The sequence below is a fragment of the Delphinus delphis genome, chromosome 15 (genome assembly GCF_949987515.2).
Source record: "Delphinus delphis chromosome 15, mDelDel1.2, whole genome shotgun sequence".
NCBI classification, from domain to species: Eukaryota; Metazoa; Chordata; class Mammalia; order Artiodactyla; family Delphinidae; genus Delphinus; species Delphinus delphis.
Window position 1 is genome coordinate 65,132,556 of NC_082697.1, and position 20,454 is coordinate 65,153,009.

Genomic DNA, 20,454 nt, shown 5'->3' on the forward strand with positions numbered 1-20,454 from the left:
AGGAATTTTTTGGTTTCCTAGTGCATATAAAAGTTATGTTTACACAATACTGCAGTCTATTAAGTGCACGATAGCATTATGTCTAAAAAACACTGTATATGCCTTAGCTTAAAGATACTTTATTGTTGGGGAATTCCTTGGCTGTCCAATGGTTAGGACTCCGTGCTTTCACTGCCCAGGGCCCTGAGGGCCCGGGTTTAATCCTGATTCCACAAGCCCTGCAGTGTGGTCAAAAATAAATAAATAAATAAATAAAAATACTTAATTGCTAAAAAATGCTAACCATCATCTGAGCATTCAGTGGGTTGTAGTCTTTTTGCAATACTAATCTCAAACAGCACAGTTCACCATGACAAGTGTAATAATAATGGAAAAGTTTGAAATATTTTGGGAATGTCCAAAATGTGACACAGACACAAAATGAGCAAATGCTGTTGGGAAAAGGGCACTAATAGACTTGCTTGATGCGGAGTTGCCACAAACCCTTCAATCTGTAAAAAACTCAATACCTTCTAAGTGCAATACAGTGACGCACAATAAAACAAGGTATACCCATATGTTACTTATCCTCGGTAAAGTGAGCATAATAATGGCACCTATTTCAAGGTGTTAGGAGGATGCAGCTAAAGGGGCACTTCAGAAAGGGCTTAGCAAATGCCCGATTTACACCAAGAGCTCAGTGTATGTTGCTCTTAATAATGCTGGGTGTTTTTTTTCCTCCCTAAGATTGTAAACTCCTTGAGGTCAGGAACTCGGATTTTTCATTCTTGTGCCTACCATCATTACTTCAACTGTCTGAAACAGCGCTGTCCAATAGAACTTTCAAATATGGTAGCCACTAGCCACATATGGGTATTGAGCACTTGAAATGTGATTAATGCAATTTTATAACTGAATTTTTTGTTTTACTTCTAATAAGTTCTAATAAACTTACACAGCTACATGTGACTAGTGACCACTGTATTGGACAGTGCAGGTCAGTAAATGTTTGTTGAATGGAGGAGAGACTGAATGTACCAGTATATGGGACTAGGTAGAGGGAGAGAGAGCCGTGAGTTGAGAGAAGTGGAAAATACAAAGGAAGAAGAGAATAATGGACTCAGAGTTGATAGATGCCCTGGAAGGCCATCTATTTCAACTTCTACCCAGTGCTTGAATTCCTTCTCCTGTATTGCATTATACCTAGAAAAACCTTTTTCATCTTGAATGTTCTCCTTGTAACTTCTACCCTTTGCTCCTTACCCTCCTGGTGCTATGATCCAAGTTGCTAGTCACTCTACCATTATGAAAACACCCAAATAGAAGGTTGTTATTGTGGCTGTCTTTTCCCCAGAGCTTTCACTTCTCCAGGCCAAACAGCTCTTCATAATACAATTGACTAGTAGTGTTTTGTCGAGGAAGCTGCTCAACCTCATCTCTAAGAGGGGATAATCCTTGTACCTACCTCACAGGGCTGTTGTGAGGCTGGAATAAGATAATGTATGCAAAGGTGCTTGCACAGAGCCTGGCATTTAGAAAGTGCTCAATAAATGTTCATTATTGTTGACAAAGAAACATGCTTTGCCTTTGTTTTAGAATCATGGAGTTTATTTTTCTCAAACAGGCCTGTAGGGAGAAAGCAAAGACAAAGGGTTTTGTTGCTCTGAAAAGCAAGTGAATTGATGCCACTTACAAAGTGATAGAGTTACAAAATGAAGTTAATGATGTCAGAGATGGTGAATTTATACACACAGGCGCTGTAATGATTATTATAACCTGGATGATAGACCCAGTTTCTTAAAACAAACATTCTAACAAATGCGGTTTTCTATAACAAACGTAGTAAATTCAGTTTCTCACAGAAACATGAAAAATAGGCTTTGTAATAATCCTGTGTTTGAGGTTAAGTATTATATTCTTTTAGGATATTTCCATTTAAAAAGCAAATTATCACAGCAAACAGACCTACCAGAAACTCAATTTCAGGAAAATGAGATACAGAATAGATATTATTAAGACCTTTATTCTGCCTGGCTAGTGCTCTGTGTGTGTGTGTGTGTGTGTGTGTGTGTGTGCGCGCGCGCGTGCACGCGTATGATGACTTACTTGTGAATGTTCTTCAGTTTTCTCATCTTTCCAGTGATAACTAACCTAGGGCTTTTTATTCTCAAAAGCACCTGTATTAGTATCAATAAACGTCTTTCCTGCCAAGGCTTCTAATTAAGTCTTGTAGTTGCTTATGACAATGATTTTTAACTATGGTTTTAACCAGGACTGATTCAAAGTATTTGGAGCTTACAGTCTTTTATTCTGATATTGCTGCTATTACTGCCATCGGCATCCTTATTATTGCCGTTGGTTCATCACTCCAAACACTAGTCTCTGGCATCAGCGCTCAGTGCTGTTGTGAAGTCAGGTCCCTTCTTCCCACCTGCCAGATAACAACATGGTCCAGTTCTGAGTCAATGCTTGTTCCCCCAGCACAGCTGGAGAAAAGTGACACCAGGTGGCTCTCAGCAGTGTTTATCGGTCAACATCCATAAGTGCCTTCTCCCTTTGCCTGCTTCTACTAGTCCCAAGTTTTTACTCCACTCCTCTGACTTGGCGTGATACCACTTGGCAGATGGAGGAGGCATTCACTGAGAATAGTCAGGTGATCAAGAGTGGGGAGGGAATCCTCCAGCTTCCTGATACCAACAAACATATTTGCATCTGCTCGTATGGAAGAAGTATTTATCCCGCTACCCACACAGCTCAGCCCTGCATCTGTGCTTTGGTGCCGTCCTCTCGCTATACCAGGATCCTGCTCTATAACTCACCTCTCCAACATCTTTAACTTCTCTACTGGCTTTTCCGTCTAAGCATCCTCTAGTCAGTCATCTTGGGGAAAACCTCTCCCTTGACCCCTGTCATCTAGCTCTTGTCTATCCCTCGTACCCTCTCTAGCCAAGCTTCTGGAAAGAACTCGTGTTCTCACCACTGTCATTCCCATTCCCTTATCAACCCATGAGCTCCTACTTCATGGCTCCAGTGAAATCATTCTCATGCATGAATCATCATATCTACCAGTGCTGGGAGTTATTTTAACTGCTAGACCAGGCATGACCCCAGGCACTGTTCTAAACACCAACAATTACTCTCCCTACATTCATTCTACAATTCCTATAGATCCTACCGGCTCAACGTCTCCTGTAACCCCCAACTCCTCAGCCCCTAGTTCTCATGGCCCTAACCACTCCCTGTTTGGATTGCTGCTGTAGCTTTTTAGTTGGGGAAGGCTTCCTTCCAGACTGTCTTCTACAGGAACCTCTCTCAAATTCAAATCTGATCACATCATGCCATGACCTACAATGATTTTTACAGCTTTCATGGTAAACATAAACTTCTTAGCTTAACACCTAAGCCCTTTAATGATTTGGTCTCTGTCTCTTTTTTTTAGATTCATCGCCTACCATTTGTCCAAATCATCCTAATGGCTAACATTTATTGAGCTGCCCTTTATGTGCCAGGCACTGTGCTAGGTGCTTGCTTTTCTTCTTGTTTAAACCTCTCAGTAACTTGGTGGTTTAAACAGATAAGGAAATTGAGGCATAGAGAGCTTTGGAAACTTGTCCAAAGTAAGTGGTAGAACCGGACTGCAACTCGTGTGTGACACTCAAGTTCAAGCCCTTAAGCGACATAGCAGTGTGCCTAAAGTGTAGACCTGGAGCTCCCACATCACAATATCCCAGATACTTGCTAAAGTGCAGATTCCTGTGGTGTGATGATTCACCCCACTCCTTGGGGGTGAGTCCCTAAGCTCTGCATTTTAAATACACTCTCTAGGCAAGGGACAAGGCATAGTATCACTGTCCTGTGCTGTGTACCTTTAACCATAAGAAACTATTCCTCCAGCACACCACACTGTTCCATTCCTCCGCACCTTTGCACAAGCTTTGCCTCTTACTGGAACATCTCTGCCTTCTCATCTTCATCTTTCAAGACTCAGCCCAAGTGGCCCCTCTTCTGGAAAGCCTTCTGTTATTCTTCACGCTGATTTTGAAGCCCCTCCTTGGTGCTTCCTGAGTGCAGCCCTCTACGGCATCACTTTCACATCTTATAACCACTGGCTCTTCCTGTCCATCCCCTCACCAGGACACAAGCTCTTCTGCCTTCTTCATCTGTCCCCCCAGCACCTTGTACATCCCCTTGCCGTAGTATATGCTGGCTAAGTGTTCGTTAGATTCACTTCCAGCCTCCATCTTCCTGGTTCATCCCTTTCCAATAGGCCACTGTTGGTGAACACTGCATTTTAATTGCTGTTTCATTTAGGAACATGTTCAGCTGCAAATCACAGAAAACCCAACTAACAGTGGCCTGAGCAATAAAGACATTTCATCACCTCACGTGCCTGGAGCATGGTGGCGGGGAGGTTCCAATTTGAGCACAAGGGCTCTGTTCCCCCAACAGGGTTATAGGTTCTTTCTGCTCTGCCTCTTACATAATGTTGCCTTTGTTGTATAAAATGAACAACTATGTTTACTTGTTCTTAGATTAATGTTCGTTTAAAATGCATATAACATTAAATTCCCCTAACCAATTACAGGTTCTCCCTGCTACCCAAAAGTAGAGAGTTCCTGTGAAAACTTTCATAAGCCAAAATGGCATAAAGCAAAGAAACGATTACCTTAGGACACATCTTGCTAAAGGATGCACAGAATAAATCGAGAAAAAGTACAGATGTTCACAGACAGTTCAAAACTGTGGTGGCGTGATGCTGAGGTGCTGAGTGTAGTTCCAGGGGAAGGAGCTTGGCAGTGCCACTCCACTGCTCGGAATACACACTTCCTCTGTAACAGTTTGCTGCAAAAAAAACGCTGATCGCTCTTTTCACTTTTCACCTTTTCTGTTAAAGCAAAAATGCCCTTTGGATTTCTCTTGGTTAGCGAAAACAGGTACTATTATAGGTCTTTTGTAAAAGTGAAGTGCGTAAAGCAAACTTTCGAAAAGTGGGGGACACCTGGAATCCAGTTTACAAGCTTAGGTAACGAAAAGATTGTAAACCTTTGGAAATTTAATATACCTGATTTTCTTAAGAATTTCTAGTGCCAAACCAGCAAATTTTTCTTCAGTACTCTTTACAAACTTAATAAATTCATGCAAAATTATATGGCTTTCAATGTAAAAAGCATCAGTCTGTAATCAATTATATGTTTTAAATTGAAATTGCAAGGTGACAGTGACAAATTCTCAAATATGCCAGATTCTCTTAAATCTTACAGAGGCTTGAAATAAAAAACACATCAGATTGTCCTGAGGCAAATGTATTTTCCCATACTTCTACATAATCATATAACTGTATATCTTTTGTGGTTGTAGGATGAAAAAGTTTGTATATTTTCCATCAAATTTCCCATTGGGAAAAATATAAATGGCAAATAAATCATAATTAAAGAAATATAAATAAAAGTAAAGTATCATTTTAAATATGTATGAGATCAGTTATACCCTAGAGAAACAGGCAGACTTACTATTAGGAGTGTGAATTATTATAAACCTTTTGGAGGAAAATTTGGCTATTTGGCCCAAATTTTAAATTATTTTTTTCTTTGAAAGAACAATTCCACATCTAAGAGTTAATCCTACAAAAGTACCTCCTTTCTGATCAATGATGTATGTATAAAGATGCTTACAACAGCGTTGTTTGTAATCATGAAAAATTGGAAGCAACCTAAAAGCCCACTAAGAGTACACTGGTTAAATAAATGAAGCACATCATATAGTAGCAGCATTGAACGAGCTCCATGATTCAGCACCTAGAATGGATTCTGGCATATAGTGGACTCTCAATAAATATGGATGAATGAGTTGATAAAGAGTCAAAAGTAACTTGCTGTAGTGTTTGTTTTGTTCATTCATTCATTACTTCATTCATTCAGCTTCTGACTTCCCTAGCGGTCCAAGCGTGATTAAGACTCCACACTTCCAATGCAGGGGACGTGGGTTTGATCCCTGGTCGGGCAACTAAGATCCCACATGCTGTGCAGCCAAAAAATTTAAATTAAAAAAAAGTACATTCATTCAGCTCCATATTCTTTGGGAATGTGATGGTGAGCACAAACAGACCCAGGTACATCCACATCCCACCCCCCAAAAAAAACACAGTCTTTTAGAAGAGATACTCATTAATTTTTACAAATTTCAAATAAGGGTAAGACTTAATATGAGTTATGCAGAATAAGGACACAGTGTTATCAAGTTCTATGCTTGGGTGATTTGAGCTGGTCTTGGAGAACTAAAGTGAAGGAATGTATTTGTGAATTATATACAAATGTTAGTAAATGCACTGAAAAAGTTTTGGTTGAATCTATGCCAGTTCCAGCAATGGTTATGGGTTGTAATGGGATTAGGTATGACTTAGATTCTACATAAGCCATCTCCGTATTATTTGGAATTTTTCTCATAATAAGCATGTATTGCTTTTGTAATCAAATCACACCGTGTTGGTGATTCTCAGTGTGTTGGGGGAAGAAGGTGAATTTACATTTTTGCTTGAGAGGAAAGAATAAAGTGGTAGAGCTAGAGTTGCTGTGGTGGGCAGAATTCTCAGATGGCCCCCAAGATTCCTGCCGCTAGTGCACATAGCTCCCAGTTATCCAATCAGAAACTAATTTAGGCACTGCTGTCAAAGGATTTTTCAGATGTAATTAAAGTGTGTAATCAGATGACTTTATTATTTTTTTTCTAATTGAATCTGTAGGTTTTTTGTTTATTTGTTTTGTTTTTTGGCCACACTGCACAGCTTGTGGGATCTTAATTCCCCGACCAGGGACCAAACCCAGGACCCCAACATTGGAAGCTCACAGTCCTAACCACTGGACTACCAGGGAATTCCCTCAATTGACTTTAAATTAAGAAGATTATTGTAGGTGGGCCTGACCTAATCAGGTGAGCCCTTAAACGAAGTCAGACAGGTTCAAGCAGAAGAGACTACTGTTGCTTTGAAGTAGCAAATATCCAAGAGTGAGCTGCCTGGACCTGAGGGCGGCCAGCCTCTTGGTGCTGAGAGCAGTCCCCATAACAACCCAAAAGAAAATGTGGACTTCAGAGCTACCTCCACAAGAAACTGAATCGCACCAACAATCAGTGAACTTGGAAGAGGACCTCAGCCGTCAGATGAGATCACAGCCATGGCCAACACGATTTCAGCCTGATGAGACCCTGACCCATACCCAGACTCCTGACCCTTGGGAATTGTGAGATAATAAATTTGTGTTAAGTTGCTAAGTTTGTGATAATTTGTTACATAGCACTAGAAACCTATTCTAGCTAGTATTGGGAATCAAAATTGCTTAAAACCTGCATCCTGACATACTAGTCCCCAACCTGATACGTAGGAATTGAAAAAAAAGTTGAGAATTGCTCTACCACCTGATAAGGAACGAGGTAATGGAATAAAACTTGCCTCCAGTACAAATGCATCAACCCCATCTCACCCAGAAACTTTGTTTTCCCTCATCACTGCAAAGCAACTATACAATTGCCTTTGAAACATTGACCTTTCCGGAAATATTTTTACCAGTCTTTCTCTTAGGGGTGTAACCAATATAGTCATGGGCATTTTCTTTCTGTCTCTCAGCAATAGTTGTTGTTACGCTGTAGAACTTATGTGGAATATTCTTTGCATTAAGCTCCCCAGCAGGTTGACAGTGATCAGTCTTGAAACCTGGCAATTGTTCTCCAACTCACTGCATGTTAGAATCAGCTGGAGGACTTAAAATATTGATTCCCAGCCTCTTGCCCCAGACCTATTGAATCAAAATTTCTGGGGTCGGGCCAAGACATTAGCATTTTCAAAAATCTCCCGGGTAATTATAATGTACAGCCAAGATGGAAACTTACTGGAGCTTACAGTAGAACCTCTCCAATTTTAATTGCATGCAGGTTACCTGGGGGTCTCGTTAAAATGCAGATTCAGATTCAGCAGATCTGGGGTGGGGCTTGAGATGTTGCATTTCTAACTCCCCAGGGATGCCGATGCTGCTGGTCCGTGGGCAATGCTTCGACTAGCAAGGGTTTACGGGATTGCTTTTCCAGCCGTATACCCCAATGTGGCAGCCTTAACTTCACGCCCATCCCCACGTCTGCCTGAGATGGCTCATCTTGCCTCTGTCTCTTTTATTCTGCCCCCCTATACGTAACATTCTCTTCTTCTTTTTCTCCCCTCTCCTTCCTGTATGCTATTGGTGTCTTCCCTTAGCCACCCTCCTCATTTTCTTCCTCTTTTTATCCCTTGTAGTTATAATTTGGTGGGCAAGATCTAAATCTACCTTCTTGGGAAGAGTCTCAAACTCTTACATAAAGCCTGGAGTCTTTCATGCAAGAGAAGAATCATCTCTTACCCATTTTAAATAAACACCCTGTAATGGCCAATTGTTTTTTCATTTTTGAAAACCACCAACCAAAATAAAATTTAAGGAGATTTTATTCAGAGGAAAGGGAATTATCCACAAGCTGTAATGAAGTATGGAATTGAGGGTTTTTTTTCCCCCCCACTCCCTTCAGAGTATGAAGCTGAGCTGCCTCCCTTTCCAGAAGGATATAAAGCCAAACAAGAAGCTGTTGTCACTGTGAGTATCACCCGGGCCCCAACCTTACTGAAAGGTTCTGACACGAAAACAGCACTGATGACTGGTGAGCATCAGACACTGTCATGAATCAGGGAGGGGGAAAGGAAAGGCACTGGAACCAGAACCAGAACCAGAACCAGGGCCAGTCATACCTCTGCTGCTAATGATGTGACTTAAAGGACATCACACAACCACTTTGAGCCTCAGTTTCTGCATCTGTTAAATGGAGCAGATAATCCTTGACTAACTCACAGGGCCTTTGTAGGGCTCAAATGAGATCCTAGATGAGGAAGGCCTTTGCAGTGGATTCAACATCATGTCCACGTTGGGGACAGTTTTGCAGATGGAGCAGATTTCTTTTTGCATAGCTGGGTGGGCTAAGACTGTACTAAGGAAGGAGAGAGGGCCAAGAACAAGGCAGCCAGGAAGGGAGGCCCTAAGGCAGTATGCTTGGAGTAAAATAGGGACTTAATGGAGTTTAAAATAAAAAGGTAAGGCTCTGAGAAATGAAGGGACTTGAGCAGGGTCACAGGGATGAGACAAAAACCTAAGTCACTAGACTTCAATATGTCACTGCAGCTGCCTCCATTAGAGATTCTGTGTCTAAGAACTTCCTTGGCTTGTGATTGTTCCTTTTTCATAGCATCCTGTTCTTGCTTTATGAATGCAATGCTTTCTCAAATTTCTCTGCAGATACTAATTACAGTTCTCTCCCCTGAATTATTTTTGCTTCTTCAAGGTCAGTTGTTCTTTATAGATCTTGATCTTTGTCTTTTATGCTGTTTATGTTCTTCATCTATGTAGAAAGTTTTGATTATTTATTCAAAATTTAAAATGCAAGCCTGAGTGGATATTTCTACATAGTTGGTATAGTTTTCTTCTACTGTCATACATGTTGGTTTGTTTTCTGGATGGGTCTCTTCCATGAATAGAAACACTGACTGGGAGCTCATGGGGAGTGATTGTCCACTGGAGGACTTTTCTTCAGGGTCAGCAGACAGGGACTCCCTATTTTGGGACTGGGCTGGGAGCCTCCACATCAATGTTGAGGTTTTTTTTTTCTCTTGACTGCCAAAATGGCACCCTGCGTAGTTCTACTCCTTCCCAGGCTGTTTGTTTAATTTGTTTACAGAAGATTCATTGGAAAGGAGGGAGAGCAGGTTATAAAAGGCTGCTGTGAATGCCAAAGGGGGCAGAAGCAGGAGGAGGGAGGATGGGGCAGCAGGCCACGGGGTCTCCAGCCAGATTTTCACTTAACCTCTCCCGTGTGTTGTTTCCTTTCTCATTCCCACACTGTGAGGAACTGAACCTCTGAAGCCCTTTGGAATTCTGGTGGGAACGTGGACTCTCGTCTTCTGGGGGCAGTTTCCTCCTGTGGATTCTGACCTGCCACTCCTCCTCTCATCTGACAACAGGCTTTATTCTGTTTCTTTTGTAAATTTATTTTTGGCTGCATTGGGTCTTCGTTGCTGTGCCCAGGCTTTCTCTAGTTGCGGCAAGCGGTGTCTACTCTTTGCTGTGGTGCGCGGGCTTCTCATTGCGGTGGCTTCTCTTGTTGCGGAGGACGGGCTCTAGGCATGCGGGCTTCAGTAGTTGTGGCACACGGGCTCAGTAGTTGTGGCACGTGGGCTCAGTAGTTGTGGCTGGCAGGCTCTAGAGCACAGGCTCAGTAGTTGTGGCGCATGGACTTAGTTGATCCGTGGCATGTGGGATCTTCCTGGACCAGGGCTCGAGCCCATGTGCCCTGCATTGGCAGGTGGATTCTTAACCGCTGTGCCACCAGGGAAGCCCTATTCTGTTTCTTTTGGAAATGTCTGGAGATCTCTCATCCATTGACAGCCCTCCCAGTCTTTGTTATGGGTTTATTTCTTGGTTGTCCTTTATAGGTGTCTTGGGAGAGAAGAGAAAGATTTGTGCTCAGTATGCCCCCTTGAACCTAAAGTCTGACACAGACTTTTATTTTTGTTATATTATAAAAGAAAATACAATGATTTAAACTACATGAATTGATTTCCCTCCCCACCGCCACCCCAGGCGTCACCATCAGATGAGAGGGTTCTCTACGGCTTCAACACGGAACACCTTTACCCAGCTGCTCCTTTAGCCGTGGTCCCACAAGTATCCTGTCCTCAAGTTAAACGGGAAACAATCGACCCAGAAACATGTACGTAAGGAAGTGCAATCTCAGCTCTATAGTTCAGGACTTGTGACATTGCAGAACCATGGGGTGGGGACAGGGTGGACAGATAGACCTCAGGGAGACCACTTAATAAGAAAGAATGTGTTCTTGTTTAATTTTTATTTTTAAGAGAAGTAGCCTTTATTCCACTGATGTATCTTTTTTTTGAATTTTATTTTATTTATTTTTTTATACAGCAGGTTCCTATTAGTTATCTATTTTATACATACTAGTGTATATATGTCAATCCCAATCTCCCACTTCATCCCACCCGCCCTCCCGCTTTCCCCCCTCGGGGTCCACTGATGTATCTTTAAGGTTGAAAAGGAAGAAAGACACTTAAGTTCTTAAGTTCTTAAGTTCTACATTACATACAAAGGGGGAAAATGTAAAGAGTAAAAGAAAATGTCATGCTGTCTTGCTTTGTGTGTGGAAGCCAGAGATGCAGGCGTCCTCATCTTCCTCCCTGAGTCCCTGTTCCTCGCCCTCCCTGGTGCCAGGCCCTCTCCCGCTGGTTTGTTCTGCTCCCTCCACTAGTGGGCTTTGGGCTTTGGTAACCACTATTACTGTGCCCTTAGGTCCTTGTACCCCCGCCCCGTTCCCCTCTGACCTCAGTTCCTACCACACTCCCCTTGCGTATTTCCCTCCAGCTACACCGGCCTCCTGGCTGTGCCTGTGGCCCTGGCCCCGTGTGGGACCCCGTCTACAGCCCCGCCAGACTACAGAGGCTCAGAGGGATATTTTAAGTTTCGTCGGTAATCAGCCCAACTCAGCAGTCTAGAGTAAAATATAACATTTATGGTCATGTTGATTAATGGAGAATACCTTTTTTTGTTCGGAAGCAAATGTTTCTCCCAAATTAACTTGAGCCATTTTGGATTTTTGGTGGGAATTTTTTGTTTGTTTTAGGTTCCCCTAAAGAATATTTGGAAACATTCATCTTTCCAGTTCTGCTTCCTGGAATGGCTAGCCTGCTTCACCAAGCAAAGAAAGAAAAATGTTTTGAGGTCAGTTGTTTTGTTTCTTTATTTCTAAATGCTCAATAATGCATTTTTATCAGGTGGTAGCTCATTATCTTAGTACCGTCAAGTGGCTGTTTTCAAAATGATCCCTTTGGGAGGGAAAGCCTTGTTTCAGTCGCTTATCCAACTCCGGCCGGGACATCTAGTTGTGCACACACACGCACTGCCATCTGTCTGGCCGCCTGGCTCTGGGGAGGTTTTCTGCCTCGCTTGGCCTCCCTGCCTGCCCTTCTCCTGGGCAATTGGCATCTGCCAGGTGTCTTGGGTCTTCCTGCTCCCGTTATGACATGCACAGATTATAGCTCTCCTGCCCTCTTATCCAGCTCCGGATCGACCATCCCACCTCGGGGCTCCCCCTACTCCACTTCATGCCAAATGCCACGAATGTACTTGCTTTAGGAGAGGCCTGGCCCATGGTGAGTGCTCGGTGACTGCAGCTAGTTATCTGTATCGAGTTCCAGTCCTGGCGCACCGCCATGTAAATACCCCAGAGGCTCCCTCTTTTCTGCAGTTGGCAGTGTACGTCGGGTGTGTGTCTTCCCTGCACAGTACTAGAATTTTGGATGACCTATACGCAGAGAGTAAAATAGCAACAGCATTTCACGTTGACCAAGTGCTTGCTCTGCTGGGTGCTTTGCTTAGGGCTTTATCATCACTCCCAACAGTTCTGTGAGGTTCCTCTTGATTCATATTGTCTGCATTTTGCAGATGAGAAAACGGACGAAGGGATAGATTCAGAAAGGTGATCAAGGGTGAATGGCAGAGCTAGGATTCAAATCCAAATTAAATGATTCAAAATGATATTTTAAAAAGTTGGCTGTAACTACAGTGCAAACCCCAATTTGTTTGACCCACGTCTTTAAAACATTCACAGATAATGGTGTCACCTGCTTGGTTGCCCTTCAGGACAGGATCTCTCTGTGAGAATAGGATACTGTCCTGATGCTTTTATATACCGAAGAGACAACGTTTTCACGTGCTCTAGCAAACACTCAACTTTCCTTTCGCGCTGGCTTGACGTTATACTGACCCTCCTGTCTCTTAGTCACCCCACTTTATACCTCCCCCTAATTCACTGCCACTGGTCCATTCAGCATAACATTCCTTCTGACAGGCCTCACCGTGACAGTTGTGTCTTTAGTAGAAGCAGAAACGAATTATGAGACGTTGATCTGGAACCAGGCAGCACGCTTGTGGAGGAGGTGTTTAGGGTACGCTGCTGGGCCCCGGTACACTGTTTGAGAACCGTGGATCCACATAAGGAGTCCAAGACCCCTCGGCCTGGCTTTCACGGCCCTCTGCAGTCTTTTCCCTCCTTCCTTAGAAGGACATCTCTCTCTGTTCTCCTTCCTGGGTGATACCCTCCAGCAGATAGAACCACTTGGAGGTCCCTGTACCTGCCCCACACTTCACGGCTTCTGTGCATATGTTCCTTCATTTTTTTTTTTTTTTTGAGAAAAAAATCCTTGAGTTCTTCTTCTCTGCATATTTAAGTTCTATTTGTTTTTTCAAACTCAGCTCTGTGGCTTCTCTTTCAGGCCTACTGTTCCCAAACTGGAAGCAATTGAACCCAGCCCTCAGATTTCAGAGTATCTCATCTATTCCTCTTCTAGTGGAAAATTAAGACATCCTTGACCCACAAATACACTTCATTTTATACATGTCTGTCTCCCCCAGTATTTTCAGTTCCTTGAGGACAGATTCTCTGATTTATTTTTGTATCTCTATTCAGTGCCTAGTATATCCTACCCAGTACCTAGCCCCTGGTGAATACATAGTTGGCCCTCAATAAATGAGTGCACAGTTGGACGTCAGGGGAGCACCTCTACTACTATGTCCTTGACCAAAACCCAGCTTTCTTCTATCTGGGAAGGCTGTTCTCTTGGGCTCATCCCTGGAGGGACGCCATGAAGGGGGGTGAGAGAAGAAGACATCCATATATTTCGTGAGTTAGTCAATGTAAGAGAGCAGTGGGTGGCAAATTCCACTGCCTAACCCTCCTTATATATTAATTATGCAATTAACTAGTAAATTGGGCTTTGGTTTATGGCATATTGATTAAGAACACATCTCTGGATGTGTTCTCAGGGTTACCTGGTTTTGACATCTCCCTCCACCCCAGCTGGCTGTACAGCCTTGAGCAAGTTATCTCGTCTTTCTGAGCCACCATCTTTTCCTTATGTGTAAAATGAAGATGATCATAGCACCTGCTCATGGTGTTACTGAACCAGGGACTGAACCAGGGTCATTTGCCTGATGCACAGCAAACCAAATACTAAGACACTGAGGTTTGCAGCAGAGAAGGGGTTTATTCACCAGGCAGCCAAGTGAGGAGATGGGAGAACAAGTCTCAGGTCCACATTCCCGAAGGCAAGGGGCTTGGGATATTTATGGGTGAAGAGTATACCGTCAGAGGTCCAGGGGAAGGTGATTGGAGGCAGGAAAAGGGTGAGGTGATCACTGCTCTGCACAAGTATATCTGAATTACATGCTTCTTTCTTCATGGGATACATGTTCAGAAAATAGAGGTGCTAGCATGATCTGAGGGTGGAGTTTTTGGCTCTCTGACGTCACAAGGTCATTCATGGGACAACTATGTAGGCCCAGTTTTAGGGTCGGTGGTCCCAACCAGTTTTAGCCTGCTTGAACTGGACAAGAGCTGACTCCAAGTTTCTGAAAAACAGCTTAAGTCACCGTTACTATAGCAACCCATACGTCAGAGGTGTTATCTATAGGAGGCGGTTATGGAGTCTTGTGATGTATTATCTAGGCTACATGAAGCTTGGAGGATATGCAATTTGCAAAAATAATTAAGGCATCCTTGATCAGTGAAAGCAGGTTATAAGCACAGGGGCTTTTAACAAGCAGTTCCCTTATCTGCTCAAGACAAGCTCAAGAATTTCTGTTAGCCACCAGTTTTGGTTAACCCTATGGGGCACAGTTTCAATGGGATTATCATGCTGATGAAATGAGGTGGCCCATACAAAGTACTTAGGGCAGTCCCTGGAATGTAGGAAGAACTCAGTAAACGTTAACTTATTATTATTATTATTATTTTGTTAACTTATTATTGATCATTAGTATTACTGGGCTGCAGGTTCTCCCCAGGTAGGGTGGGTTACACCCATTACCTGAGTGGGCTTGCTCTTGTTCCTTGGCTACCCAGAGGCCTTATTCAGCACTTGGTCCCAGCTCCCCCTCAAGCATCTGATTACACAAGGACTTCATGAAGAAGGTTTATTTTGCTGATACTTTCATAGAGAGGTGGGAAGAGGGCTTTGTTGGCATCTATCAAGCAATACTTCATTAATCCTCTCTAGAACCACGTCTGTCCTCTCCAGGCACCTCCTCCCACACAGCCTCTCCAGACCCCTTTTGGGTCCTGAACAATTCAGCTCTGGCTCTCAGCCTGCATAGCCCACTCAGCAAAGAAAAGTGCAGCATTCGGCTTACCCTTCCTTCCTCAAAATGCATTTCAACCGCTATTCATAGCTTTTGGTGGGTGGGAGTGGTGGTAGGGGGCTTCACACCTCTCACCCCAACAGAGACAGACTTGCAAGGTTTTCTTCATATTGCTCTGGCAGAAATTCTTAGTTTTGAGACACAGGCCTGGTGAATTCAAATCTGGGAAACCTTAATCCTACTATATTCTCCTGACATTCTGGTACAGACCAGTTGTCCAGATTGAACCAGAAAAAAACACAATGATCAGATCCCCATTTTCATTAACATGAGAAGCTGCTCTGCTGAAGGGGCTATAAACAGAAAAAGCTGGTAAAATGAATGCCAGCAATTCAGGTACTGACTGTCCATCCAGGTCATGGTGGTCCCCTCACTTGTGGTTTGACTGCTGCTATCATAATAGTTAGTGATCGTATTAATGGTCAGAGAAGCTATCTCACTGGTTAGTTGTCTACAGTGTGTCATCACTGGTCAAATTGCTTTATACGCATCATCACATTTCACCCTTACAATCAACCTCTAAGCCAGATCCCCTTTTCCATCAACCGCTTTTTACAGAGGAGGTCCCTGGAACTCAGAGAAGTCGAGCATTACCTAAGATCACTCAGCTAGTGAGCAATGGAGCAGGTCTTCAGCCAAGGTCCAGATGCTCCGAGAGCCTGTGCTTTCATCCCTCTCAAAAAATGGGGCTTGGAGGCTGTCCTCTGAATAGCTCCAGGAAATACAAATTTTTTAAATTTGTGGTTCTTTCCTGGAGAACAGATTGCTACTTGCCTTAAGTTATAAAATCTAAACTGCTTCTATTCTTGTGTATTTTTCATTTGCTTGTTTGGCTTCCCCTGACGACTTAATTCTTGTCCCCCATTTGTAACTGAGCTTCCCCTCCTCTGTGTGGTGTTAAACAGGGCAAGGCGTGGCCATATGGAATGGTAGTGAGGCTGGGGGCCAGAGAGCAGAGCCCTTGGCCTGACCCTGTATGTATCAGATGGTCTTGCCTCTCTGGCTTCAGGTCCTGCTGCTAAATGAGAGAGACCAGACAATTCTGCAAGTCATATTTCAGGGGTCTTTGTTTTTAATCCTGCTGTTGGCCAAAGTATATTCAGTGTACCCTGCCTTTTATTAGCTTGATCAAAGGATGGAACGCAGTGATTAAACAATGAAATAAATGAGCACAATGGAATAACCTTTGTTTGGATATGTGTGAGAATATCTGCAAACATATTAAGCCACCCAAGTTCAGTTCCTTTCAACAAACATTTATTAAGCCCTACTATGTGCTGATCATGGGGCCAGGCCCTAGGGACCCAGAGAGGACAAGTCTGGCCCTGTCCTCAAGGAAACCACAGATGAGTAGCAAAGCCCTCGGTAGCTGAAGGATAAAGGTAGCTTTTATTTTCTTCCCCTTTGTTCTCTTTTGCTCCTCCAAAAGAAGAATGAATATGGAGAAACAGCGAGCGTGGATCTGGTGCTAGACATTCACTTCTAGACCTTAAGGCAGTTATATTCACTTGTGCAGCCTTTATTCTAATTTATTCAACTGTTATTCTTCTAATTTATACAAAAATCAGCTAAAAGGACAGTAATTAAGATTTTACATTGAGGGTTGCATGTCTAATTTTTGCCCATAAATAATTTTGTAACGAGGGGGGCTAGAAACAGTTTCCAGCCTCCAGGCAATGATAAAACGCTTTTAAAGAATCAGAGAAATTTCTATTTGTATTAGAGAGTAATGAGGCATCCTTGTGCCAACTCATACTTCATCTTTGACATCCCATGGATGAGCTGCCACTGGGACTAAATGAAAACAGATGAAACCTCAAATGCTGCAGGTGCTTGAATGGAGCATTAGACTTCCAATGCTATAATGAATGATCAAAGGATGTAAAAAAAGTGGGTTCCTAAAACTGATAACTTGCAAGAATTGATAAACTTTACAGGCAGCTAGACACCTAGTGTGACCACTTCCTTGCAGTGTGACCCTATGTAATCTGTGAGTAATCCTCAACTACTAAAGGGATGACAGAGGTGCTCTCGTTACCAGGAGGATGACTCACTGAAGGGTGCTCACAAGCACCGTTGAATGTTACCTTCCTGCCCCGCCTTCTCTTCAGTCTTTACCTGGAAGTTCAGTATTTGAATGCTTCAAATAGGCAAGATGGGTGAATTATCATTACTTCTTTCCATGCCAATCCTGATTCAGGATTTTAGGATTTCTTAATTAAATTTGATTCCCTCCCCCCCTCCCCCCCGCCCCCGACATCACGTGGTCTTTTGTGGGTTATTTTTGCTGGCTTAAACATTACATTATTGCCAGACCCAAGTGGAGCTCCTCTTATCCAGATCTGCACAACAGATTTGCATTTTCTTGATTCAGCTCTTCCTCACATCCTGTCATTGGGAATAGATGCTTAAACTGAATGATAACCAGCCTCCAGCCGAAATTGCATAACGGGAGCGTTCTTATCTGTCACCCACAATTGAATGTGCATCCAAATGGCTCTTGAACAGCAGCATAATTCATTGTTAATTAGGGCCATTCAAATTATATCTTGAAACGGCATTTGTATTAGGTCACTTAAGAATAATGGCTGATTTGTATTTTGCCCTTAAAATGCTGGCTTCTAGTTATTTTTTCGTGCTTTCCTCATTTTCTGTTTTGTCCTGTGATATTGTTCCAGCAATACCTGGAACATAGTAGGGACCCACTAATAGTTGTGGGATGAATAAATGAATATGATTCTGCAAAAGTCAGAGCCTACTTTTAAGATCATAATTAAGTTACAGGAGCACATAGCTGTTACATGCAAGAGGTCATTTACTAACTGTACCTGCACTGTCTGGATTTATTACTTCCAGAGGTAGGTAGACCATGGGGAGGCTGTCCAGATCTGTCGGGTAGAGCTGAGGAAGGAACAAATCGTCTAAAATTGAAGGAGCCTCACAGCCAGTGGAGAGCCAGAGAGTTGAAAAAGAGGCTGGAATTCAAGAATAGTAGTTTCTAGCACATTTAGAGCCCGTGCTTTGTGCCAGACACTGTTTTAAGCACTTTAGCTGCGGAAACTCATTTAACGCTCCCAACAGTCTTCTGACGTGGGTGCTATTCTTGCCGTCTTACAGATGAGGGCCGTGCGGCACCAGGGTTAATCAACAAGCCAAGTACATAACTAGTGAGTGGCAGAGCCAAGAGTCAAACGAGCAGCCTGTTTCCTGAGTCTAGGAATTTGACCACTGGACCATGCTGACGGCAGGTCTAATGGCTTTCAAAAGCAGAGGCTAGATTTGGATAGGAAAGATGATCTGGGGACTTCCCTGGTGGTCCAGTGGCAAAAACTCCGTACTCCCAATGCAGGGGACCCAGGTTTGATCCCTGGTCAGGGAACAAGATCCTGCATTATGCAACTTAAGATCCTACATGCCACAACTAAGACCTGGCGCAGCCAAATGAATAAATAAATATTAAAAAAGAAAAAAAAGAAATGATCTGGAGGCACTAGAGAAGAGGACTAAGATGCTAGGCAGGCCTGGGGCAGACACCTCGTGGGGCAGAGCCTTTCATTAGATTGTCCTGTGAGCAGCAGGACACCTCAAGGAAAACCAGAGAGAGAGGCGACGCCTAATGACTAGGTCATAAAGCATTTGGTCAGTTACTCATACACCTGGGGTGTGTGTGTGTGTGTGTGTGTGTGTGTGTGTGTGTGTGTGTGTGTGTGTGTGTGTGTGTGTGTGTGTGTGTGTCTATGTGAATGAGGAGGTCTATGACACATGGTCCAGTGGTTCAGAATCTGGCCTATGGAATCAGACAGACTCTGCCTGGGACAGAGTGTGCAAGCTTGATGATTTTGATTTCGATTCATAATAACCCAATTTTGTATATATGCCATTTTAGATATTATGAATTAGACTGATGAATTTCATAACCAAATAGTTTGCTTGTCATTAGATATTTAAATCTTTCAAATGCTCAGAATAAAATTCAGATTATTTAATAACCAGATATTCCTCTATTCCTTAATTTTTAGAGAATACAATTAGAGGACTAAACCATAAATGTATAATTTCCATGAGTTATGTCAGCCTTAGAAGTAAATGAAGACCCTGCTCATTTCATGATATGAATTCAGCAAGTGAAATAGATTTCTTTAATCTTTTCCCAGAAGGTTGTTTTCAACTATGTGTAAAAAGGTCATAGAGAAAATTTAAGTGGCATCTGTAGGGCATTACACTGACCACCTATAAATAAAGTCGATGAGCCTCTTAGTTTTGCTGTGAAATTAGCTGGGTGCTAGCAGTGGTTTATATGTTGTTAAACAGCTATACTCTGTGAAAGGTAATGACTGGAAATGGTTAGTTTGTACAAATAGCTGGTAGAAGCATATCTGTGGGCCGATAATAGATACTGTACAGGCATTTCCTGAATGTAGATCATAGTATCCAAATTGTTAGCCAATAAATGAAAAATCACATGTAAGTTGGGGGAGAGATGACACTTTGGAGCCTTTGCTCTCCTATATTATATTTCAGTATTTCAGTAGTATTTGAAAATTTTAAAATACTAATGACTTATTTTTGTAATCAGAAAAAATAGAAGTTATAAATAAATAACAATTTCCAACCCATCTATTTGACCTTGCTGCCCTGTCTAGGTGATTTTCTTTGTCTCCTTCATGGTCACTGGCACACTGTGTAAACCACCTCATCTCCAACTTTTTACCATTCATTCTCTTTAATGTGTGACCCTCTGGCACCAACAATGCTCTGGTTCAACTCTTTTCAAGTTTCCTTAATGACCCAGTACCGCCAAATTCAGTGGCCTCTTCCAGGGACAAAGCAGAAAGGTGGCCAACAGAGCAGGAGCGGAGTGAGCGAACGAGACGGGAGGTGAGGGCGGCAAGGTCACTCTGCGCAGCCGTATCGTGTAGGCCAGTGAGGGGTGTGGGGTTTATTTTGAGAGCAATGGGAATTCATCAGAGCGATGGCTCTCAAGCCTGGTGGGCCCACTCTCCCTTTATCATCATATATTATAGTGCCCTTCTTACCTATCCTGAAATGAAAGGCTTAGTCCTGCTACCTATTTATCAGTTACCTGATTGATGTATTGTTGACAGTAAACCACCTGAAAACTTCATGGCTGAAAGAAACAATGATTTATTATTTCTTTTTGCCAGTGAGACTTGGCGGTTCTTCTGTCAGTCTCACCTCGACT

The 20,454-nt window shown here is 42.8% G+C and overlaps 1 protein-coding gene across 3 annotated transcripts in view; it reads left to right on the plus strand.

Moving 5' to 3' along the window:
• IQCK (IQ motif containing K) overlaps positions 1–20,454 on the plus strand; it is a 126,189-nt gene that overhangs the window by 862 nt on the left and 104,873 nt on the right. For all 3 annotated transcript variants that reach the window (XM_060031847.1, XM_060031846.1, XM_060031848.1), the window contains exons 2-4: positions 8,524–8,588; positions 10,623–10,752; positions 11,677–11,774. In XM_060031847.1, the coding sequence (XP_059887830.1) occupies positions 8,524–8,588; positions 10,623–10,752; positions 11,677–11,774 (293 nt within the window). The remainder of the gene's footprint in view (positions 1–8,523; positions 8,589–10,622; positions 10,753–11,676; positions 11,775–20,454) is intronic.